The 26,316-nt window shown below is 30.5% G+C and overlaps 2 protein-coding genes and 1 long non-coding RNA gene across 4 annotated transcripts; 1 reads left to right on the forward strand and 2 right to left on the reverse strand.

The window, feature by feature from the left end:
• Nucleotides 1–346: 346 nt before the first annotated feature.
• On the forward strand, nt 347–3,653 carry LOC140441398 (uncharacterized). Its single transcript, XR_011950991.1, has 2 exons — nt 347–891; nt 1,031–3,653. It is a non-coding gene; the product is annotated as an uncharacterized lncRNA (long non-coding RNA).
• An 8,056-nt stretch (nt 3,654–11,709) lies between these two features.
• Nucleotides 11,710–20,813, reverse strand: LOC140441399 (uncharacterized). Of its 2 annotated transcripts, XM_072532112.1 has the most exons (6): nt 19,271–20,812; nt 18,898–19,071; nt 18,698–18,799; nt 18,440–18,583; nt 18,133–18,358; nt 11,710–17,435 (listed from the first exon to the last, which is right to left on the reverse strand). In XM_072532112.1, exons 1-6 carry the CDS (start codon nt 19,333–19,335, stop codon nt 17,010–17,012), a joined length of 1,137 nt encoding a protein of 378 aa, XP_072388213.1. In that variant the 5' UTR covers nt 19,336–20,812; the 3' UTR covers nt 11,710–17,009. The 2 variants fall into 2 exon arrangements, with proteins under 2 accessions (XP_072388213.1, XP_072388214.1); XM_072532113.1 differs by lacking the exon at nt 18,898–19,071 and having other exon boundaries at nt 19,271–20,813.
• A 2,398-nt stretch (nt 20,814–23,211) lies between these two features.
• On the reverse strand, nt 23,212–24,912 carry LOC140442297 (E3 SUMO-protein ligase ZBED1-like). Its single transcript, XM_072533373.1, has one exon. It carries the CDS (start codon nt 24,910–24,912, stop codon nt 23,212–23,214), a length of 1,701 nt encoding a protein of 566 aa, XP_072389474.1.
• Between the last annotated feature and the right edge of the window lie 1,404 nt (nt 24,913–26,316).

Genomic DNA, 26,316 nt, shown 5'->3' on the forward strand with positions numbered 1-26,316 from the left:
TACACAAAAGGATATCTCCAAACTATTTATTAAAGATTATTTATTGACACATACAAAAAACTGACATTACGAACGTGCAGGTCTCCAATTACGTCACGACTTATGCGCAATATCTTATCTTCTTAATCATAGTATCATGGATTTTAATTAAATTAATAGAGAGTTATCAAGTGAAAGAGAATACGGTAACGTTATTTTAGCAATGGAGCATGCGCAGTATGAAAATGAAAATTGAATTAAATGATTTTAACGTTTACGGGCTCCGTTACCGTACGTCGAATAGCGGGTTTGATATACGGTAACGTTAGCAGCGAATCGCACTAATTCGCATAGATAAATTACACCTAGATTGGTAACAGGGATAGCCAAGGTCAAATCATGTTCGGATTAGGCGCCCATTCGCTTGGTGGCGCTGCTAGTCTCGTTCCTGCACGGAGTGAGTGTGCTGTGATCAAGTCAAAGTTGAGTTTAGACAAATACGGCGCCATATTTGTATTTGTTTTATTTTTTATAATTTATTTTATAATTTAAAATTTTTTGTATAAATAGTGCAAAATCGTACAATTTTCGACGATTTTTTATTATGGAATCGAACACATTACATGGAATAACAATGTAGAGACGAAGAACTGAACAAAAAAGATGTGTTCCAGATTGCATGGATACTACCAAAGAATATAGACGCTTAAGCGTCTATATTCTTTGATACTACTTTTTTAAGTCCAGGACATTATATGGATATGTTTGATAAATGGGTGAATGCTGCAAAAGAAACTATTTATAACAATTTTCGTGTATGCGCTAGTCATTTTAAAGAGGAAGATATAGTCAATGTTGGAAATAGCGGTATTACGAGAACAGCCGTTCCGAGTTTGTTTTTACGAGGACCAGGTAAGAACTATTATACCACTGACCTATATTCTTATTCACATTATATCTGACCTTTTACTATAAAATTAGTTTATAAATTTAACCTAATTATATATTATAAAACCAGTCTTACTTAGCTTAGTATTTGAATTATTTGTAGGTGGTGGTTCAACAACTATCTTAAAAAGCATCACCTTAGAGAGGGTTCGGCATAAATTTCTACAGGTGTGCGCCTTTCAAAGTTGGATTAGATTAGCAGACCATGACTACACTATCATGGAGAGGTCTATGAGCTTGCCTGCTTTAAGTATGAGGAGGGATCTGTCCCTCTCTTGTGAGTGAGATTGGTCTTAGAGTACCATATTATAATACCATGGTTTGCCTCATCTATGTACTTTTAATGTTCCATTTTGTAAAACAACCTATGGTGCTAATAGCCCACTGAATAGATACTTATCTTTGTTAAACAACCTAAATGTAAATGTATTTAATATGTCCCTCAATAAATATATAAATATTAGTAGAAGAGTTACTGGTACCATAGAGTTTGGAAACTTAACTGTGTAAAATACTTCATGTTTTTATTGTAACTAGGTAATACTTTACATATTTTTTTATTTTTGTTATGTTATTTTTCCATCTTTATTGTTTGTGCTGGATTTTAGAATCATAGAACTAACTGTTGGGTTTATAGGTTTTAAAATGTCATTACATCTTTAATTATATATATATATATATATATATATATATATATATATATATATGTATGTGTACATGCATGTGTTTGTGTACATAATATATTTTTATTTCACATTATTTAATTTTATTATCTTAAAATACTGTGTACTTAACCACTAAGTTGTAACACTTAATCGGCTTGTCCCGTATATTAGCCTGCATCCACATAGACAGCGGTAAGGCGTTCAGAGTTATGAATAAATAAATTTGAATGTGTTGACAGGGATCTTTCCTATTCTGTTGATGACAGGGATGGGATGTCTGATCTTAAGATGACATACTGGTGAAAAAATCTGTTGATTGTAATTGTGTTTGTCATTTCAGGCATAAAAACATTATTATCCTCTGTTGTTTGGAGTTTATACTGAGCAAATAAAGTTACTATATCAGGTTTTAGCAAAGCTTACATTCTGGGTGAAAACTTTAAGCATACCTTAGAAATAAATTATTTACCTTATCCATTGTTCTTTTTTTTTGTTCGTTTTTTCTATTTGCTATCATTCGGTTATTCCTCATTCTTGGGTTTTCAGCGAGAGAAGCAATATTTTGCTAATCTAATCAAAATCATAATTTTGTTGATAACCAGAATATTTTTCTGGAACTCATATTATGATTCTGATTATAAGAATAAAAGTATTATCATATAAATATATAACATATAGTATGAGTATAAATGTATATAAACTTATTTCTAGAACTAAATCATTTAATTGTTCTGTTTCCAACTTAGCAGGGTCCTTGAGTTCTCTCTTTCTGTGAGTAGAACGCCAGACTGTAAGAGTTTTCACTGACCACTGATAGTGTGTGTTATTGCATTAGGATGAAAGTACTACAAAAAACTCAGAATGTCTGATGGCTGTCTGTTGCTTATTAGGCTTTAATTTGACATAGAATTACAAAAAAAATATTTAAATACTGACAAGTTCCTGTCACAACATTTAGAACACTAAATTATACTACATTCACCCGTCCCTATTTTTGAACAAAATATTGCAACTATTTTGGTTTATTTTTAGCTCCAGCTGATTTACAGCTAGAATGAAAATCTGAATTTTCCAATCTTGGTTCATCATTATCATCAGGTTTTTGAACAGGTAAATTTTCTGTCTCATCTGGTATTTATTTAGTAGTGGAATTCTCTAGTGTGTTATTTGGACCTTCATCATTATCTTCATTCAATAATATAACAATTCAACAGTAAACTTCTTATATAGTGCAGAGCACATGGTAAAGCAGTTTTCCATTAAGTGAATTCTAAATTTTTGGTTTTCTATGCTAGATTCACCAATTTCCATATAACTCATTGTATTTTTCTACTTAACCATTTTCTTCATGATTATATGGTGTTGTTCTACTTGAATATATTCCTTTAGAGTGTAGATAATTAATAAATTCTTGTGAAGTAAAGCTAGTTCTCCTTGTTAGATTTGATATATACCGTCATTCTATATAAACCAAATAGTGATTTAATCTGTAATTGGTTAGAATTGCTTTTCTACCAGATAATGTCTGCATTTTTTTAAATACTTCAACTCATTTGCTTTTTTTTCAATTGCATAATGTTTTTATTCAGAATCTGTGAGGGTATGTGTGAAAAAAGCAATTGGTTTTCCAGATTGATTGCTTCGCTTATGTAATCGTAGATTAATTTTTTAAAAGCATGTACTTATCTTTACCTTCTAGGGATTTATCTTTAGATTCATTGCTTTCTAAAAAATTCTTGAATGTTATATACTTACTAATGTTTGAATTCTTTGGTGGAAGTTTGACAGTTTGGACCAGCCTCTAGTTTATCTGGTCTAAAGTACTTCCCCATTGTAAATTTATGCGAATAAAATTGTAGTAAAATGTCTTTTGCAGAATTAGGCCTTTATTCACATAAAACTTGATAAGAATGACAAAACAATTATTTAAATACTGACCCGTTCTTGTCACAACATTAAGAAAACTAAATTATACTACACATGGCTTGTATTATTAATATTTCTTGTAACACATATAACATTTCTTGTAACATTTTTATAAATAAAGATTTTATTCTGTAATTTTTTTAACCACTTTGGCATTTTAATGTAATGGAAAATAAATATAGTCCCAACATAACAAGAAAACCCAAAAAGTATACGAAAAATATTTATTATCGTATAGGATAAGGATTTTTCTTGTTATTTTAGGATTATATCGATTTTCCTTTACTTTAAAATGAGTTCACAATCCTAGGTAATATTACTAAACTTTTGAATTTAGCGCCATGTATATATAGTTATGCGCCCGATCACTAGGTGATGCGCCAATCATTGTTTTATTCCTTAACACGGAAGTTTCAATGCTAGGTGGTAGTGTGCTATGCTAATTCGTCAAGACTCAGGACTCGGAGATTGAAGTTCCTGTTCTGTAATTTTGTTTCTGTGTATTAGTTAACACGGGTTTTCTGTTTTCTTGGTTAAGCATCTGCGAGACAAATAAAACATTTTAATATATTTCATTATATTTATCAATTATGGACAGGGAAATAGTGAAAAAGACAAAAAGGTTGCGGTTTACAAGCACTGATGATCTTTTACTAGTAAAGGAAGTGCGAGGAGTCAACCCTCTGGAATGTCCTGTTTTTCAAACCGAAAATACTGTTTGGCTTGTTCAGGCTCTAAGCTATCAAAATTTAACACAAAATGTACATTTTGTATGTTATCATTTAAAATATAATTTAGTGTTAATTCTTCTGTAACTTCGTCATTTGCTTTAACTAATATTGCTTGTTCTAAAATTTATTCCATATTTCTGTAGAAAAAATTTGAAACCCAAAATGTACAAAACCAGGCAAAATATATAGGTACCTTGGGTGAAAGAAAACAAAAAAAATTAATTATTTTGCTGTCACATACCACGGTTCGTAGACTTACTACGGTTGCCTCTTCCGCCTAACCAATAAAATGAACATTAAGCACTGACAGTGGCAATAAAACTATTCATTCGTACACGAAGAAAAGTAGTGAGGAAGTCGTTCAAAACTGTAGTCGAATGATAGTTACACCGAGAATTGAAGTAATCATTTTTAAGTAATCTGTTTTGTATGAATTTTATTTTTTCTGTAAAATTTAATATAACTTATATATCAATTCTGTACTCATAATTAAAAAGTTGCTAAGTCAAAAATATCGATTTTTTTTTAACAAACAAATTAACGTATTAAAAGTATTTTAATACGTTAAAAAACCGATAAAAATCGATTGAATTTGAGAGTTAATTTCAAAATAGAGATGAAAAGCAGTTGATTTCTATTACTTCTTATCGTTTTTTTAAGGTTAATAAAACACTTCATCACTCAAAATCTACATTTTGACTCAAGACTTTTTTACTTATCAATACAGAATTATACTTTTGAAATTTCTATTAACTTTGTCTTAAGTTGCTGACTTTTTTTGTTTCCTGTTGAGGAATTTCTTTGAATGTGAATATCTATTAACCTCCAACACCACGATATTTTCGCTGCGCGTAAAAACTCTGCAGCTGCGGCTAGAATGACTGTATACCCCTTAGATTTCTTTCTATGCATCTGAAGTCTCTGAAACTTCTGGTTGTATTGTAGTAAATTCAACTCGCCAGGACATATCAAATTTGGGTATGGAAATCAAATGGTAGGAAAGGGTAAAAAGTTGTAATAAAACAGAATAATAAAAATTTATTGTAATTAATATACACGTATACCTCTTCGATTTCTCTTTCTGTGCATCTGAGGTCTCTGAAACTTCTGGTTGTACAGTACTACATTCAATTCGCCTGGATATATCACATTTGTGATAGAGAAGGGTAAAAAATTGTAATAAAACACAATAATAATAATAATAGAAATTTATTGTAATTAATACTAATAATAATGTTTATTTAGGAAGCTTAGATTATAATATAGATTTACAAAAAATAAGCATACTTAACACTAAATAAACATGAAAAATCACTGAAATAGAGCTACCATAAAAGTAGCACCCCTTGTGTGTGATACTTAAAAAATATATGTACAAAAAAGCAAATATTTAACAAATGTATTAATATAAACAGTTACATATGCGCACTTACAAAAATACATTCATTTTAATATAGCATGTGACATAAATATGTCAATAAATTCAAGAAATATTGTAGTTGGTAAACAAAGTATATTTCGATATTTTTTCTGCTCTTTGCAGAATTGTGTTATTTTGTTTCCAATCCATTGTTTAGTTTTATACTGATATCTATGTTTTTATAACTCTTAATTTGTTTTAAATTCTCCGGTAGACAATTGTATCATTTGGGCCCTATGTAGCCAACATATTTCTGGAGTATGGATTTATTACATTTAGATAAAATTGCATTATTCCTTATATAACTAGTTTGATGCGCATTATTGCGCATATTATTATTGTCTGATATACCAATATGCCTTAAAAGAAAAACGTTTAATCAGTGTGTTTTGCCAGTGTTACCTTACGGTGCGGAAACATTGACCATGACAAGGAGAACAGTTCAAAAGATCCGTGTGTGTCAAAGGGCGATGGAGCGTGCTATGTTGGGCGTTTCACTACGAGACATGATCCCAAATCGCCAGCTACGACAAAGAACAGGAGTGGCTGATGCAGTAGAGAGAGTAGCAACACTAAAATGGAACTGGGCAGGTCATGTGGCTCGAATGACAGATAATAGATGGACAAAGCGGATACTGGAATGGAGACCAAGAGATGATGTATACCGAAGCAGAGGTCGTCCACCAACACGTTGGACTGACGATCTAAAACGTTGTCATAGGAATTGTATGCAAGAGGCACAAGATCGAAATAGATGGAAAATTATGAGGGAGATCTATGTCCAGCAGTGGATAAGCGAAGATTGAATGATGATGATAATGGGAATAGAATAGAAATATATGCTTTATTGTCATTGAAAATCTTACAATTTTATGGACGAAGCTTACAAAGACTCAGAGGAAAAAGACAATAACAAATTGCATAATCAACCGTAGGAACTAATAAGTTTAAGCTACTTTGGGTAATGATGACCCACGGGTAAAGAACCATGGAACTGTGCATTAAGATATTGTAATTTCTTAGTTATTAATTAAGAAACTCTTCTACTGAATAAAATGGTCTTTCAGATAGATAGGCTTTTGTCATTTTACAAAACTTCGGGAACGATGTTGCAGATTTATGTCGTAAAGGGAGATCGTTGTAGTTTTTTTGCAGAATATAATATAGATTTGTTTACTAACTGTGAACTGCATCGGTAAATAAACATCAAATGTTGAATTTTCGTTTAGTAGTCACGATAAGGTCTTGCTGGAAAGACATGTAGGTATTTACGAACTAAGCAAACAGTTTCTAAAATATATAAAGAAGGAAGTAAAATCCCGTGATCTTTGAAGTAGACTCTGCAATGTGTTGTTCTTCTGAGGCCAAACAGATACTTTATTACTTTTTTTTATTTAATAATATCAACGGATTGGGCAGCTGTACCAGAACCCCCAAAAGAAAGACCACATCGAAGATGAGACTCGAAGAAAGAAAAATATGCAATCTTGGAAGATTCTAAATTGATCGCCTTCGAAACAGATCTTATTGCATAGCAGGCTGAGGCTAGTTTCTTACTTAACAAATCGATATGAAGGGACCATTTAAGGTTGCTGTCTCAAAAAATACCAAGAAATTTTACAGAATCAGCGGTACTGATCTGGCTTTTAAGAGTTGAAGAGCTCCTTGATAGGATAATGCTACTGTTTTATCCAGGTTAAAAGAACGTAAATTAGAGTCGGACCAGGTTTAAGCTGAAATGTTAAATAAGGTTTTTAAAATGGAAACTTTTAAATACAAAAACATATAAAACACAAAACGACTCAAAACAAGAATTAGAACAGTTTAAAAAATTATGTGACAAATTTCCTAATAAATTGTGAAATCTCAAGCACTGTTGCAGAGAAAAGTACCAAAGGCCAGAATGTATTCAAAGAAATACAAACAATTCGTTTTCACATTATACTTTTTGAACCCAAAACTTAAAACTTTTTGAAAAAAATTGTTTATTTACCAACTAAACGTTGTTTGGAAGAAATGACTGGAGACATTGTTTGTAAACCTGGATTAACTCAGACCTCTGTATTTAATGCTATCCAGTTTAAAGTTAAGACTATCTCAGAATTGGATAAACATACATATTGAAAAGCATTTTGGGTTGTTAGTTTTTCTGTTCTGTAATCACAATCTGGAAGCAAAATAGCCTTCACTGGAGAGTATTGTTCACTACAAGTTTTTTTTACATTTAAATCCATTAAACGTTTATCTAAATCATCTTTGCAATTCATTTTGTTAGAATGCATAAAATTTTGACAAAATAGTTTTTTAAATGCCCTCTGAAATTGTATGGGAGTTGGATTGATGGAATTTCCACCTTGTTGTCTTATACTACCAAAATAATTTTCCACGCAGTCTTGGTTAAGTCTTCTTGTTTTTAAGTATTTAAAATCATGAGACTTTAAGTTATCCCAAAGCTTTTTAACACCATTCATTGTTACAATCCAACACTTTTTTTATCGCGAACGACATGTTACATCTTTTCCTGTTTTATCTAATATTTTCAGTTTATGTACCAAATCTATCATAGAATCTAGGTAATTGATCTGAAAATCAGTTCCCTCAAATACATTTTTAAATTTGTTAGGATTATTCTTATCAGTAGAATTTAAAATATCAAACAAATTATTAAATTTTTCAATAATTTCTATTGTTCCCAATGCATCTGATGGAAGAATACCAAGAGAAATATATGTATACATAAAACTTGCAACAGTGTTACTTAAAATTTGAGATGCTAGTTTTACTCGCATTTTTTTAAAAGATGTAGGATATATATGGGAGTGTATTAGTTTTGATGCACACTTATAGAACTGCTTTTTATCTTCATGATAAAAAGTTTCTATAAATGACCAAGATGTTTTTTTGTCATCAAAATAAAAAACATTATTAATTAAGTTATTTCTAGTGGCTTTAATTAAATGACATGGATCAAATATATAAATAATTTTTTGTCCATTGACATCAAATTCTGAGTTAGTTGGAGAAATCCCCAGTAATTTACTCAATTTTAGAAAATTCGATCCCATATCAGTAACAAGACAATTCACATATAAACCTGATTGAAATAGTTTAGAAATACATTCTTTTATAATAGGAAGAAGGTGATTTGCTTCAAAGGTACTGTTTACAAAGAAATATGCTAGTTGTTGTTTCCAATTTGAATATAAGCTTCGAACCATTATCACAAGTACATTTTGTGCAATTATGATTCCTTTTTCCCATTTCCTATATCATATAGACCAACAATCTCATCACGACCTGTATCAAAAAATAAATTACTTTTAATAGACATTTCATCAATGCAAATACTACAGTGCTTGTCTTGATCTAACATTGTGTTCACTTTTAACTTTAGGGCATCAAATATTTGGTCATTATTCAAACCAGGTTTACGGACCAAATTTTCAGTAATTTTTTGAAGACTTCGTTTTGAGGGCAAATACAATATTCTTTCCATAAAAGCATAGGCTCTTGGGCCCAAAAAATATAGCGTTAATGCAAGTTGTTTATATTCATCAGGATACCTTCTACTTTTTGGACATTTAGTTTTTAAAATTGCTTGAGCTTTCACTATTTGTGCTAGGGATTTGTTTAAAAATTTGTCACACATTTGAAAAAATTTTTTTAAAGATTTATTGTCTTCCTTCTGTTTGGAAGACGCATATGCTTTCTTTGCACTTGCACGCAAATTTTTTATTTTTAATCTTAGTTTCTTTTTTCTGGGTGTACCTCCCGACAACTTGGAGGGGGTTTGTGTTTCAGCTGTGAAACATTCTGGAGTATGGGGCCTAGGTGGGCTAGACACTTCCTGCCTATTAACATCTGAAATATAAAAATATATTTAATAACCAAATAACATATAAACGTTCAAAGTAGATATGTTAATGCTTATTAGTGATTAGTTGAATGCATAATACAGTTGTAGGAGCAATAAATAAAATTACCTGTTAGCAGAAACTCTTCCATCAAAGTATCAGGTATAGTATTATGTTTATCAGTTGGACTATTAATTACTTCCTGTACATTATAGATTTCAGTTGTACCTAAAACCACAACATAAATATTACTCAGTATGTAACCATAAGATATATGTTCTTAATAAGGCTGATAAAAGATCATTAAATTTCACAATTCCAGATCTTGTTTATATTATGAAAAACAAACAACTTTTTATATAGTTGTAAGTAGATACTGATTTTTATATGACTTTTATAATAAAGCACTATAATTGTGAATAAATAAAAAGTATCTACCTTCCAGCCTTATGACTTTCTTTTTCTTTAATGGTTCGTCTGTGTGTTTTGAATATTGAAGAGTGTGTGAGAAAATCGTTGGATGCGCTTGTTGAAATAATCCCTTCCGTGTGTTTCCTTTGTACATGTACGCCGGTTCGAAATGTTTCTCGCACATTTTATAATTTGTATGCAATTCAGCATGCTTGGAAAGCAGATCATACCTATTGGCCGCTTTCAGCCATAATTCAGCTCTAAAAAAAGTGTTTTTAACTAAAATATAAACATTCAGACAACATTTGTAATACGTTTGAATTTAAAATTTGGACGATTTTCACATTTGGTCCCATTGAAGATAGCTACAAAGGAGCTGTAAATTAAATTCACAAAACAAATTTTTAACGTTTGACTGTGTTGTCATGTCTTTATAATGTATATGTTGTAGGCTTCAATTACAAATAGAGAAGCTTTCAAAAATACATTTTTATTGTATTATTATATAAATTATGCAATTTTTTTGTTTTTTTATATACAACACGAACGAATAAATACTCGTTTCTTATATTAATTGCAGTTAATTATTACAACATTTTTTTGGCATTTGCCTTTGACAATAAGCTAATAGATTTGGCAATCCTCAAACCACCAGTTGCCAGATTGTTACAGATGGTCACCAGGGCCCTGATTGATTCTATTTCATTTCGATGTCGAAATTTAAAAGCGACTACGCCATGACAGTCGCAATTGCTAGCGATTCTCATTCATTTCGATTGTAGTTAAAACTGGGGATATTTACTTTATCATTTTGACACTGCTGAAAATTTGGGTTGGTCCTGTTGTTTATTGGCTGCACTCAATGACGTATAATATATAGACTAAGCGGTCCCGTATTCTCGCTATATAATCGGGTGTCCGAAAGATCTCCGCTCAAGGTTGAAGGTATGTTTACCAGAACAGCGGCGTGCTCATTTATATTTTAATGACAATAATTATTTTTTTAATTAAAATTAAATATTTATAATTTTTTTTGTTCTCGTCTATAAGAGAAAAAATTATTTTTATAATGTTTGTAAAGTACATTACCTGAATTTTAATCATTTTACCAATAGGAAATATTGAAGTTTTGCGTAAAGATTAAAAATTCTAATTTTTTAAATTGTATTAAGGACTATTAATTATTATTTAGTGTGAAGGAAATTTTGATATATAAATCTAATCAGTTTTGCATTTCCATTAAGAGTTGGAGTCTATTTAGAGAGTCGAAAGATGGCTGGAAATCTATAAATAGTAAGGAAAAATTATATCACTTTTAAATCAGCTGTATTAGGAAGTGAATGGCATCTATGGGTGATTTTCTTTTTCTAAAGCCGGGTTGATATTGCTCTAATGTATTTTCGGTAATTTATCTATTTCCCAATATGCTTGACAACATATTGTATATGGTCTATGTGGTGTTCAGTAACATGATTCCTCTGTAGTTACTTATATCTTTCTGTCTCCTGTTTTTAATATCCTTATTAGATGACCCTTTCTCCACTCCATCGGTATATTTTTTGAGTTCCCTATATTCTTACTAGTTTAAGAATCCGGTGCATCAGTTCGTCTCCTCCATTTTTTATTAATTCATATCTCATTTAATTCATGTTTCATCCGTTCCTGGTGTTTTTCACTGTTGCAATAATTTCTTTGTATGTAGCAAATTTTGAAGTTTATATTAGGGAATTAGGAAGGAAATTAATAGGTTACTTGAGTGCAAACAAACAACAAACTTTTGAATTCTAATTTTGTATTTTGTTGTAATGAATTAAATACAAACAAAAAAACATCAAATCGATTATAAATTTTTAACAAAAACCATACAAAAGAAATAATCATAAAACATTTTGCAAAATAATTAGTAGTTTAATTAAGGCATTAATGCATAACTTAATAAATACTGTTTCATTTATTTTCTAAGATACAATATGTTATAAATAAGTTGTATACCAAAGGCATGGATAACTGTAATGGTGGAGTGCATATACAAAATAGGACAAGATAATGTCCTGCCTAAATCGCACAGGCCGATCAGTCTTACATCATTTTTGTTGAAGGCAATAGAAAAAATTCTTGATAGGCATATTAAGGAAAGACACTTGGGGAATCATTTTCTCAATGGCAACCAGCATGCATATATAGAAGGAAATCAACAGAAACATCAGTCGACGAAGTAGTTCAGAAAATCGGTCACTCAATTAATAATGGAGAGAAGATACAGAAGGCACATTTAATAATGCCCTGTCAAATAGATCCACTATCACTGTGTGTAACTGGATCAAAGCAATGCTGGAAAATATATTGTTGAATAGAAGATTCTCACAGAGGTGCAAGGAGAGATTTTGTTCAAAACAGCTAAGGGGTGCCCACAGGGGGAGTGTTTTCTCCCCTCTTCTGGTCACTCCTGGTGGATCACTTGATGTCGCTTCTTGACGCACACGGAGGAAGAAGTACATGCCTAGAGGGATGATCTAGTAATTATGGTAAGAGGAAAATATGGTAATTTTCTATCCAGCACACTCCAAAGAACATTAAATATCCTTAGTAGGTAGCACGACATGGAAAAATTCTCTATCAATCTTAGTAAAACATCTAGGAGTAATATTAGATGTGCAGCTTACATGTAACGCCCAGTTGGAAAGAATAACCAACAAGGCAAAGGTTTCACTTTCCACATGTCAAAGAATATGTGGGAAAACATGGGGTTTGAAACCCAAACCGATGTACTGGCTATATATGACTACAGCCAGACTTATGATTACGTATGACGCACTTATATGGTAGTTTAAATAAAAACAAAAGACCACCAAATAGAAGCTGAATAAGCTTCAACGACAAGCATGCTTAATCATAACACGAGCCATGTTGACTACCCCAACTGCCTCATGGAGGTCATGCTTGATCTCTCTTCATTACATAGGTATATGGATGGAGAAGGATGCGAAGATAAGGTGGATAAGATGTCAGGAAGCAGGGCAAAAGGATACCTGGATCAAATCTGGAGAGATAATTAAAAATTACCTAGATTTGGAAATAGTACCAGATACAATGCAACCTAAATATAATTTCTAAAAGTCGTTTACCATCCTCTTTATAGGGAGGTACAAAAGGGATTTAAATAAAACAAATCTCATAATGGCAGATCAATGCTGGTATACAGACGGCTTTATCCTGACAGTGGTCTTGCGATTTCTCCCACATAGAAATTGTTGCATTCACAGGGTATTTTATAAATGCAGTTCTTTGATCTCCCTTGTACCTTGTTAGGTTTGGTTTTGACAGGATAGATTTCAGTGTATTGGTTGTTTTGATATACTTATTAACTATCTATACTAACTAACTATTTTACTAAATCTTGTTCATGAAGAAACATTAGACATCCTTGAAAAAATGGGTGGACCAACTGAACTTTTTATAAGGCGGTATTATAAGAACAAAAAGAAGGCTTAACAATAAAATATTTTGTAGAATTCAAGGCATTTGCTCTTACACTCCATTTTTATTCGCCTTCTGCATATAATTATGTTAGAAGGACATTTTAATAAATGCTTTCCTCATACTAGAACACTCAGTAGGTGGTTTCAGAGTGTTGATGGTGAACCTGGATTCAATAAAGAATTTGATGTTCTTCGTTTAAAATCTATGAACTTTGAAGCACCATTTGTATGTAGTAGAATTATGAATGAAATGCACATCCATCAACAATAGTGGGTTCCCGAAAGAAACAAATGTTACGGATACATTGATTTTGGCACAGGATCAACTGTATAAACATTAAGGAAAACAGCGCTGGCTTTTTTGCTAAATTTTGTTAATGTTATTAAGGTTGTAAGTTTAACTTTTGATGGTGCTCCAGTGAATTTGAAAATGGGTTAACTAACGGTTAGGTTGTAATTTGAACCATAATACCTTAAAAACTACATTTAAACACCCTTGTACAAATACCAACATTGTCCAGCATCGTAATAATTCTGATATCCATTTGATTAAATTGTTTGGGAATACTATAGGTGAGAAGTATGATCATGTGGATAGTAATAATGACATTTTAGCATGGATATATTTTAAAGAATTAAACAACTTGCAAGAGAATGAACGTTTTCATTTAGCTAATAAATTGCGAAGCCAACATATTCATTTTCATAAACAAAAAATGAAATTAAACTTTGCTTCTCAATTATTTAGTAAAAATGTTTCAACTGCATTTGACAGTACATGTGTCAATGTACAATTGAGACACATAGCAATCGAGACACATATTTCGAAATAAAAAAAAATCCTATAAAACCTATTGCAACTAGGAAACAAAAAACCATTGGGTTTAAATAATTTTAGAAATAAAGACTTTTAAAAACAGCCAATCACTATAAGTAATTTAAAACTACATATAACTGGTAATTCAATTTTAAATTCTGAGAGATAAAAAGGATTTTTAGATTTTAAAATATATATCGCAAGTTTGAAAATTTTTGTCCAGGCTTTAATTATAAGCGAAATTTTAAAATTCTTGCCATTTTATAAATGCGCTTTTAACATTTTATAATGTACTATTCCGCTTGTCCCGTTCATTAGGGATGGTACAAGCTATAGTTGTACATGTTTGTATTTATATGTGGTTAAAAATAAATAATTAATAAAACATACATTCAATAAATAAATTTAAAAACTCGAACATCGAAGTAAAAAACTTCTGTTGTAAGTGGTATATTTAATTAAAAAATTAAATTAAAAATCCAAATGAATTATAATAAAGTTCAGAACGTTTTCGGACTAATCAGTCCATCTTCAGTGAAGCTAAAAAGCAAGTAATTCCACTCAGTTAAGAAAAACGTTAAGGTAAAATTATATCTGTCAAATGCAAAAATGTGGTTTAGATTACTTACTTGTGGAGTACTTGCGTAACTAAACGCAAAACAAAAACAGTAGATGGGTTTACATTGAAGAAAACATACTTAAAAGTATTAAAATTATACGGCAAAATGCCGACGCAATTGAATTACTAACTGGGAATCATCAGTGTTGATTAACTTCCCGCTATGGGATTTTACTATCGACTTTCGTAGAATTGAATTGACAACTAGGATATAACATGTGTTTTTTGTTTGACTTTCGGATTTACGATACCATGTTTCAACGACTGTTATGAATTAGGCGGACGTACAAACTTCGCATGGGCGGTTGCCACGTCTGTCTTTAAATACAAAAAAACTGTTTTTAACAATAAGTCCCTACCCGAAGTAAAATATTTCTACATCCGAAATTTCGTACGGGAGTTTGCCTACTAACTTGAGATTCCGCAAGTAATAAATTAAAGGTAAAAAGTAAAAAAATAGTTATAAAAGAAACTACAACTACATACATCAACTACATATAGGTTACTGAAACCTAAAAAAACAGATACAACAAAGAAGTGTAACGATACGGAATAGAGCTTTAAATAAGGTGGGCATAAAAATAAACAAGGTAAAATCAATAGTGATTTTACCTTGTGTGGAATGATCTTTTCTATTCATGTCTAAACAGTATCCTTTTAGTCAACAAACTTCTCATACGATTCTGCCTATCTACATCTAATTTTTTTTTGGCTTCATGATGAAGTCTTAGCGTGAAATACTTTTTTAAAATTAAATTTAATAATTGAATGCAATGATTGTTGAGTAGTTCACTGTCATAAATGTGATCACCAAAACTATCCATGATGTCACGAGGCAAATTATTCATTGTGGCGTTTATTAATTTATTTAATAAATTTTTTGAACTACTTTCAATTTTGTTTATATACATTCTAAAATTTTTCTCTGCCTCCTTGCATATTTTTATAACTAAATTCGAAGCATTAGTTAAATTTTTATATTGTTTTACTAACTGTAATTTTGAAAATGTTTCTTCACTTTCTAATATTATGCATTTTGTACATGTAATGATTTTTTTTAAATTTCTAACTATAAAGCCAGAAATATATCCAATTACATCTTCTACATAAACACTTAAATTTAAAACATCTTTTTGAAAATAGTCATGCTCATGAAAAATTGTTGTCTTTTGCGTAAAATCTTCTAAATTTTCTTCTATGTTTACTAAACTAGTAATAGGTCGTGCAGATGTTGCGGTTAAAATGCCAACATTATTTATATTTTTAACATTCCCTGTATTAGGTCCTGATATTTCTGTGTGAATAAGCAATCTTTTAAAAGCTGCCTCAAATTGTCGAGCAGTTGGATTATTGTTATAACCCCCTTTACCCCTTACAGACCCAAAAAATAATTCTAAATGGTCTTGCGACAGTTTGTAAGAAAGTAAATATTTTAAATATTTTTTTTCTGTAACCAAAAGATTAAATAATCCTTTCAAACTTGCGATATTTGAAATGAAACCCAAAAAACCCACTTTTAATTAATATTTAAAGAATTTTTAAACGAGTATTTAGAATAATATGTCATACTATTAAATATATCAAATAAATTATTAAAAATCATGATAAATTCCGAAGTAGCTTCTGAATTTTTAAATTGACTAAAGTTTTTTTCTTTGTTACAATATGTCAAAGCGTCTGCCACACTTTTACTTAGGGTTTGAACAGCTAAGTTTACCCTCATCTTTTCCTGTCCCCATCTCAAATGGCGATACCTCAATTTATTGGCAGAATGTAATTTTTCATCATATTGCAAGTCAACAAGATTTTTTAAATACTGCCATTCAATTTTTTCATTTTTTACGTTACTCAAAACAAATGTACCCATACAATTACGAACCAACTTAATCATGTGGCACGCATCTAAAAATATAAAAACTTTCTCCTTAGTTATTGGATGTAGAAAAAAAGGCTCAATATTTGTTGCAGATATTTTAGCACCTAAAGCATTGGCCATTGATAAATTGTTGGCAGCACCATCAAAAGTTAATGAATAGACTTTTATGCCTGAATCATAAATAAAATTTAAACAAAGATTTACTAAGGATGCTTTTTCTGATCCACAAAAACTGTCAATTAAAAAATATGCAACTGGCACTTTAAAATTGTCATTTAAGGCTACTAACATAAACACCAGTGCCTCTTTTGCTCTGGTACATTATCAGATTCTATATCTGTACCAAAATCTACATAGCCAGTAAATTTTTTTCCATCCCATTCCACTTGCTTACGAATAGACATTTCATCCAGCACTAAATTACACACAAGTGTTTTATTTTGCTTCCCTGCTTCTTCAACTTTGTTTTTCAAAGCATTTAAAGCTTCTTTGGAAAATCCAGGTGCACCATCAACAGTTTGGTACCATTTTGTTATGGTTGATGGGTGTGGTAATGAATTATTAAAAGCTCTTCTTACAAAATCATAGGCTTTTGCTGAATAAAAATTTAAAGTCAGTGCAAATGACCTTAATTCTGGAGAATATTTGGCACATTTGGAACCCTTTAAAAATCGTTGAAACAATGCTTTGGCTGATTCTGGTAAAGAGGCCTAAAACAATAAAAAATAAAAAAATAATTATAAAAATAAAATATAATAATAATTTAATTTTATACAGAAGTAAAACACTTAACATTTGTATGTAGGTATAAAACATTTAATTTAAAACTTTTTTAAAAAGTGTTGTATCAAAATTGACACAGGTGCATTACATGACGTTTTCGATCTCATTCAGATAATCCTCAGTGCCTGCTTTTGTAATTGAAAACACTAAAAAAATAGCTGTGACATCAATATATGGTTTTACATGTTTCAAAATTTAAATTCTAATGTGACCATATGTCGATGACATTGGATAAAGATTTAATACTTAAAGAGCAACATGTTTCTTTGCTCGACTTAAACATGTGATTCTTGTCAGTTAAAACGACAAATACCAACTGGCTGAGGTGACAGGAAATATAATTCAAGAAGAATTATATCTTCACAGTGTTAGCTTCAATTACAAAAGAAGGCACTGAGGATGATCTGAACGAGATTGAAAACATCACATTATGCACCTGTGTAAATTTTGATGACACTTTTTAAAAATGTTTTAAATTAAATGTTTTATACCTACATACAAATGTGAAGTGTTTTGCTTCTGTATAAGTTTTTTAAACAATGGTATACAGCCAACTACTGGGAGTTTCCCATTAATTTTTTAATTTAATTTTGTTCTTTATGGAATATGTGAAAGAAAACTTACCAACAACACAGATTCAGCATTTTCTGTAACATACAGTTTTTCTTTTAATGATTTCACCAATGCGTTTAATGTTGTTGCTCGTTGTTTCCATCTTTTGGTAGATTTTCTTAGGGTGTCAATTTGTGTATTTTTTTTTGTTATATACATGTCTACTGATTCCATGTACCTTTTTCTTTTTCTTGAGCAGTCCAAGTCCGACATGGAAAAATCCCCCACATAATGCTTCCTAAAAATAAAATGATTAATGAAAGAAAAATTGCTTATTCAAGTTTATAATAATGCAAACGAAAAATTAAATGAATTTTACCTCTTGTTAATTTTTTTAGCTACTAATTCTCTATCTGCAGCATGCCCTTCGATATTTTCCTTGCCCAAGAATTCATCAGTTTCTGAGGCAGACAAAGTTCGTTCACTGCTAGCAGTTTGTGTTGTTGAGCTGCTGGATATTTGTCTGAAAAAATATTTAATACACTTTGAATGTAACACATTGCAAATATAAATTTGAATTTGAATAAGCTTAAAATATGATTAACCTGTATACAGTTGGTTTAGAATTATTACATACCTTCCAGTAAGAAATTCTCTAGTTTTGAAATTTAAATTGTGGCTGTCTGATGGACTAGGACAAGCTTTAGTTCCTACCACCTCTTTAACATCTTTAGAAGACCTGTATGCAAAGAGAAAACAATATAGAAGAAACAATAAACAGAAAATTTATATAAATATTAAATACCAATGTAAAAATTTAATAAAAGTATTACCCACCTTGGTATAGCTAATGGTTTTGCATTTTCTTTTAGACGAACAAAGCCAGATTTCGTGATAAGATCATTTGGATCAAAATGATCACAACAAATACGTGACCATCTGGAAAGCTTGTTTTTATTTAATTGTAATATGTTTATCCAAATTTCTTTTTTTTCTTCCCCAAAAGGAAATCTATGAAAAAAAAATTAGTAAGAAAAATTCTATGCAACGATTTTAATAAAAAAAAAACAAAAAATTTAATGGAAATTGTTAGTATTCAGTATAATGCATAATTTATTTATTTATTAAATAAATAACAACTATAACGCCTCCACTGGCTATCACCACATAACCTAATATTTATAAAACATACATATAAAAAATAACTTACTTGAAAAGTGATAACGTTTCGCTCTTCGAACTTCCGCGACCACAGACAAGACACTTAAATGGCATTTTACTAAAATAGTAGGTAAATGACTCTTAAAAATTTAAAATAAAATTTGCTTGTCACATAAAATATTATCTAAACACACAAAATGGCGAAAATGAAAATATTTTCAAACACAACAAGATCAACTTCGTAATGCTTCGTAAGAAATCATGAACTTCGTGCAACTTCGTATCAAAACAATAAACAACAAAGGTATTTCATGTTGCGGACACTTTTTAAAGCGTTCACCGAGTCTATATATTATACGTCATTGGCTGCACTACGCTTGTTGAATGTTTGTTTTGTTTACGTTACGTGAACGTCTTTTTTTTCTTGTTTGAGTTGTTAAATCATAAATAGTGGCCATTCTCAATTATATTTTGAATTGAAAGAAAAGATGGCAAGAAAAAAAAAGGCGATGTGGGAGATCCTTAAGTTATAACCACTAAGATTTCACTTAGTGGTTATATTCTAATATATTTTTAAATTTACTGCAGCTTAGTAATACTAACCCTAAACATTTTGGGTATCCTAGAGGCATAAACATCTTCTTCCAAATATGGTTCTAATACCCTTATTAAATAATTTGCAGCTTGTTTATTAAGCTGGAATTGCTGCCTAAATTGAGCATCACTTAGTGAAAAAGAATTTTGGGTATCCCGTAACATTCTTCTTATCCTCCGTTATGAGCGTCGGATATCTATCCTCTCTAATTCCTCCAAAACTAGCAAATGTCCGTAAAACACAGCCATATTAATACTTTTTGCCTCAGTTTTCCTTGCAAGGATCAAAACACCGCCTACCTAAACTGAACCTAAGTTCACTTCTCCCAGTCCAGTCAGTCATGTCAGATTAATTTCGACTCGAAATTAAATTTCAACCACTTTCTTGAAGTTGAAATTAATTTCGATAAATCGAAATTTAGTGACGTCGTTTGGTTAGTTCAGCTGAAATCCACAAGGTTCGCAAAGTCGCATTTCGACGTCGCCATATTAATTTCGACATGTTTTGAGTCGAAATCTCAATTAGAATCAGGGCCCAGATGTCTGTGGAAAGTACCTGAATACTATTCATATTATTTTTTGAAAGAATTTCTTTTTTCTGTTAGTTTGTTAACGTTCTATTGGATTTTTATTAATTATAAATCACATGCTATTTCCCGATTTATTAAAAAAACATGGCAACACAGACAAGCGCCAACATTTCGTTCTATGAACTTTAATTGACAGCTCAATTATAGCTATCTTCAATGGGACCAAATGTGAAAATCGTCCTAAAATTTAATTTGTTTACCTGCTACGATCAGTCGGTATTGAAAAGAGACTAATTTCTTCACCAGTTTTCGATGGGCACCCACGAACAACACAATAAAATCCTCCCTTTGGTGCAGCCATCACAATAAGTTTATTTCACAAATATATTAAATTAACTAACTAACTAAATAACTAACTAAATTAATTATACTAACTATTAAAAAACAAACACCAAACACTTCTCAATACATAAACAAACAAGACATCAAAACTACTTAAAACATGGAGGATTTCGCACATGCGCAAAGAAATTTGGATTGCGAAAAAGCCCTCTGTTTCGCTTTAGGTTGTGTACTTGTTTTTTAACCAGGAGGAGTAAACTAAAAAGACAGATTCACACCCAAAAAAGTTACTAGAAAAGTTGCCAAATACATCTTCTTTTTTTGTTGATTATCTCGGCCTTGCGGTAATCCAGTAATCAGTATCGGACACCTTCACACGTTGATTCTAACATAACTTTGATTGTTTATGTTTGAATAATAATTATTCGAATTAACTTCCAATATATATTATTTAGTATTTCTAATTACAATAAAAAAATGTTGGACTGTTATGAAGAAGTTGAAGAATTTTTAGAGTTTATTTATCACATTGTAGAAGAAAATCGTCCGGAACGTATACGAAAGCGATATATTCGTGATAAAATGATATCTAAAATCCAATGGAATTTTACAATATTACTGTTCCAGTCTGTCATACTATTCCAATACAAGCTAAAGTAATGTGCTAATAAAATTAGCACATTACTTTAGTAAGTCTTGATTTTAACAATAACTATTCTGCAAAACTATCCTGTTGCCTGTTTTATTTTTACTACCGTGGCTGTTATTTTCATTCCAGAATTATCAATTTTGATTTGTTTATATATGGTTATAATGCATTGTTTCTCATTTGAAGATAAATAACCCAAATCTACACGGCGTTTTTTAAGTGGAGAGGAATAATTACCACTAGTACATGGCATGGAATCCATATTGTTATCTTAATAACACTAATATATCGCTAAATAGTTCTGAAAAGAACTGTTTTTATATAAATATAAACGAAATATCTAAAAATATAAGGAATAACGCAGAAAACACAAAAAATCGTCGATATAAATTTTGAATTTTAAAATTTCACAAATGTCATTAGTGTCAAAATGTCATAATTTAGTGGAGTAAACTTGCCTGCGGTTGGACCAATTACAAACAAGCATTACGGCGCGGAAAATTTGAATTACTCCTCCTGGTTAAAAAACAGACCTGGTTTCATAGCTGTTATGTTAGAATATAGATTACAAATGAAATGAGTACTATGTACTTATCGTTGATGTTTTGCGTTAGTTTATAAATCTTGGTCACGTTCATAGCAGTATGGAATAAGAGTAGGGGTAGAGCACAAGAAATAAATAAACTTAGTAAAAAAAATTAAGAATATATTGTGATTAAGCATTTTAAATTAGATTACAAATAAATAAAAAATTTCTTAACTAATAAAAATATAACAAAATAACCAAAAATCTATACAACTAAGAAAAAATATAATGTTTTAACACATTCTTTAATTATTATTTACTATATAAACAACAAATAACTAACAATAAACATTTAAAATAATGAAGAATAAAGTAAAATTAAGAATATATTGTGATTAAGCATGTTAAATTAGATTACAAATAAATACAAAGTTTCTTAACTAATAAATATAGCAAAATAAACAAAAATCTATACAATTAAGAAAAAATATAATGTTTTAACACATTCTTTCATTATTATTTACTATAAAAATAACAAATAACTAACAATAAAATTTTAAAATAATGAAGAATATATCTTCTCAAGTATTTAATTGGTGACTTTAATGCCAAAGTGGGAAAAAGAAACGACAAGCAGGAACAAGTCATGGGAAAGTATGGAGTCGGCGAGAGAAATGAAAGGGGAGAGAGACTGGTTCAGTTGGCTCACTACCAAAACATGCATATTGCAAATACATTCTTTAAGAAAAAATCCAACAGAAAATGGACTTGAGTAGCACCAAATGGAATCACTAAGAACGAACTTGACTTCATTCTAACCAACAAGATTGCTACAATAAAAGATATCAGTGTAATAAATAAATTTCAAACAGGCAGCGACCATAGACTAATCAGAACAAAAATTGTTTTAGATCTAAAACTAGAGAGAATAAAATTAATCGTAAAACCATCAATAAGCGGTATAAATATTAATAATCTAAAAGAAAACTTAGATCAGTATCAAAGGGCAATTGATGAGAGATTGCGTGATCAAATCGACAGCTCTCAATTAATAGAAATCATCCTTGATAACGACAAAGAAATCGGAGACCCGCAACAACAAAATGAACATAGGACTTTTAGGAATAAAAAAAAATTTTTTAAACTGCTAAATATAAAAAAATGTATATACGGCGTATTTAAGGGAACTATATAGATTTCTTTAGTGTAAAAAACAAATAACTAAGAATAAAATATTAAAATAATGAAGAATATATCTTTTGAATATGTATATAGGTACATTCAATGTACCTAAACTTAAAAGAAATACAGAAAAACTCAAATATAAAAAAGTATCTTATTTAAAACATCTATAGTTGTTGATTACAATGCAAAAACATAATCATTTCAACATTTTTTCCCTTCAACCGATTCCTTCTTTCCGATATCAATATACCCGCTTTTGAAAATACTCGTTCCGATGGCACAGACGTTGACATTATACTTAAATATTTTTTAGCGAGTTCTGCCAAATGCGGGTATATTGAAATCCTAGATTTCCACCAATCAAGAGGATTTTCTTTTCTATATATTAAATTTTTATTTAAATATGATTTAATTTCAATTATTGCTTTGATTTTTGAGTCTGTCTGTTTTGGAGTATGAACAATTTTGTCAAAATCTTCCCATATTAAATTTTCCTCTTCTTTATTTATCTCGGTTTCCATTTCATTTTCAGGTGGGGTGAGTTCTGCAGTTCTTTGCTGTGTACCAATTAAGTTGGCGACTTCATTCTCCAATCGCTCCCTTGCCATTTTAAGATTTGCTTCCGAACAGAAAAGTTTTGTCTTAAATCTAGGGTCTAATAGCGTACATTTTGCCATTAGACCATTAGATTCAACAGAACCAAATCTTAAAACTATTTCTTTTCCGAAATGATTTATTAACGCTGCTGCATTTGTTGTGGTAATCTTCTGTTTAATTTTTTGCATTGCTGATTCTAATCCCTTTACTATAACGATAATTTTGGATAAATTCACATTTTTTTCGGCGGACATTTCTGTCGAAATTTGCTCAAATGGCTTTAGTACCAAACAAATTTCTTTTAATTCTAACCACTCCAATTCCGTTAAAAGTTCCATACCAATTTGTAACACTCCCATCGCAGCATTAAGAGGTTCTTTAATTTTTAAAAATCTTTCGAACCTGAAATAAGTCGAATTCCATCTAGTAATTACATCGTTTTTTAATTTTAATGGAGGTTGACCGGCATTAATTTGTTTCTGTAGATCTATTAATTTATTATTTGCTTTAGTGCTGCGATGAAAATGTTCAACAATTGATTTTACTTTTCTCTTCAGTGGAGCGATTTCGGTGATTTCGATACCACTTTGTACAACTAAATTAACTGTATGAGCAAAACAACCTATATGGCCCCATCCAGTTAACTTAATTGCAGCCTTCATGTTAGCCGCATTATCGGTTGTTACAGCAAACACTTTATCGAAAATGTTCCACTCTTTTAAAACATTATATAAATCATCCTTTAAGTTTTCAGCAGTATGACTTTGTTCATACTGATGGCACGTTAGGAGACAAGAATATAGACCCCAATCATTATCGATAAAGTGAGCGGTGTAACTAATGTAACTAGTCTGTGAATGTTGAGCTGTCCATGAATCTGTAGTTATAGTTATAGCTGAAGTCTTAGAGAGCAATGCCTTTAATTTATCCTGTTTTTGTTGAAATTTTTGTGGCAAGAAAGAATTGGAGAAGGTAAACCGACTGGGAATCGAGTAAGATGGTTCAAGGCCGGCAATTAATTCCTTGAATTCCGGATTTTCAATTACGGATAATGGTTGTAAATCTTTTACAATCATATTTATTATTAAATCATTGATTTTTTGCTTTTTCAACAAAGAAATAGGTTTTAGAAAATGACTAGCTATAGATGTTTGAAATGGATAATTAATGGTTCTTACTTTACTAGTGTTACTGCCTTGTACTGATACACCAGAAACAGAAGCTAAACATGACTCTGACTGTTCGTCTGGGCGGTGTTGTATTTGCATGTTTCTTTCTAAAATTATTTCATATGATTAGCACTTCAATATGTTATAAGATATAGTATAGTTACCTTCAATAGTCGCTGTTGATGTAGAAGGCTGACTTTGAACATTTTTGAAAACAAAGGTATGATGTTTTGTTTCCAAATGGTTTTTTTAAATTGGAAGTCGATCCTCCTTTATAGGAATAGCTATTTCCACATATGTTACATTTTGCCTTGCCATTGCTCAAGACAGAAAAATGTAACCAGATGTCGCTTCTTTTATATTTTCCTTCCATAGTATGTAATCTAAAATTAGATTTTATTGAAAATAAACTTTAACAAAAATTTGTCTTTCATCAGTTGAATTAAAAATACCAGTAGCATTATTCAATATATTAGCTCTTACCTTTGTTAAGAGAAAAAACAGGAACCAAAATACTTTCTTGTACAACAAAACTTCTAAACGTAACAAATACACTTTGGGGTATTTACGCAAAAAAAGTCTCTACAGTATTAGCTACTAAACAGCTCGAGCACAACTAACAAAACGAGTGTAAGAGGTTCAAGTTAAAATATAAAGAAACCCTTTTCATCATTATCAATCTATTACCACATGAAGGGCTAGTGATGGCATTAACAATTTAAGCATTAGAATGTTTAGATTTGTATTGCTTTCTATAAACATTCATACCAAAGACATTTTTGGGATAAGTGATAATGATTAATTGATTACCCTTAGTTGCTTTCTTTGGATAAATTATGAATATTCGTTCTCCAAATATATTTTTTAACAGTATTGTGATCATTATTTTACACAAGTTAATTATCTGTTAAAAAAAACCTTTCCCATAAAGAACCTTTTATTCCAACCCCAACAAATAAATCATAATCTAAAGAGTTTTCTTTATCTTAATTGGTACCCTTCTTTTGAAGAGGTATGCAGATAATAAAAGTTATTGCCTTGTCTATATTTATAATACTCGTTGTATAAACAGAAATAATATGAAACTTGACTAATACCTATTCTTCATAATTTTTTTTTATCTTAAAATATCGTCGCCCTTAAAGAGATAACCATCTGGTTATACATTTATTTTATGGCTAGAGTGAAAAAATTGAATTCTTTTATTTCATAAATTTTTAATGTATAAATTTGTTTACTTTGACAATATTAAATCATTTTCATTAGAATTTCAGAATTTCTATTTGCCTAAGTACAAGGCAACACCTGTATCTATCATCTGCCGGTATCGGTATATTTTTCAAGTATATTCAGAGCGTATGATTACTGTACCTTAGTCGCTTTGGCTACTTTTATAATCGGTACTGGTATATTGTACTCGGTAGAAAATACTCATAAGTATCGAATGTAACGATTTGGTTCCAAAATTTGTAATCGTTACTTCGGGTATTCGAAAGTAACGAT

This window comes from Diabrotica undecimpunctata, chromosome 5 (assembly GCF_040954645.1).
Source record: "Diabrotica undecimpunctata isolate CICGRU chromosome 5, icDiaUnde3, whole genome shotgun sequence".
Taxonomy (NCBI): Eukaryota; Metazoa; Arthropoda; class Insecta; order Coleoptera; family Chrysomelidae; genus Diabrotica; species Diabrotica undecimpunctata.

What these genes read in the sequence shown, in the direction of transcription:
- LOC140442297 (XM_072533373.1), bottom strand. Translation starts at nt 24,912, where the DNA reads ATGCAAATACAACACCGCCCAGACGAACAGTCAGAGTCATGTTTAGCT.
- LOC140441399 (XM_072532112.1), bottom strand. Translation starts at nt 19,335, where the DNA reads ATGCCATTTAAGTGTCTTGTCTGTGGTCGCGGAAGTTCGAAGAGCGAA. An exon ending in GAAACGTTATCACTTTTCAA is followed by an intron (nt 19,072 to 19,270) that starts GTAAGTTATTTT and finishes TTTTTTTCATAG; the next exon opens with ATTTCCTTTTGGGGAAGAAA. An exon ending in AAACCATTAGCTATACCAAG is followed by an intron (nt 18,800 to 18,897) that starts GTGGGTAATACT and finishes CTTTGCATACAG; the next exon opens with GTCTTCTAAAGATGTTAAAG.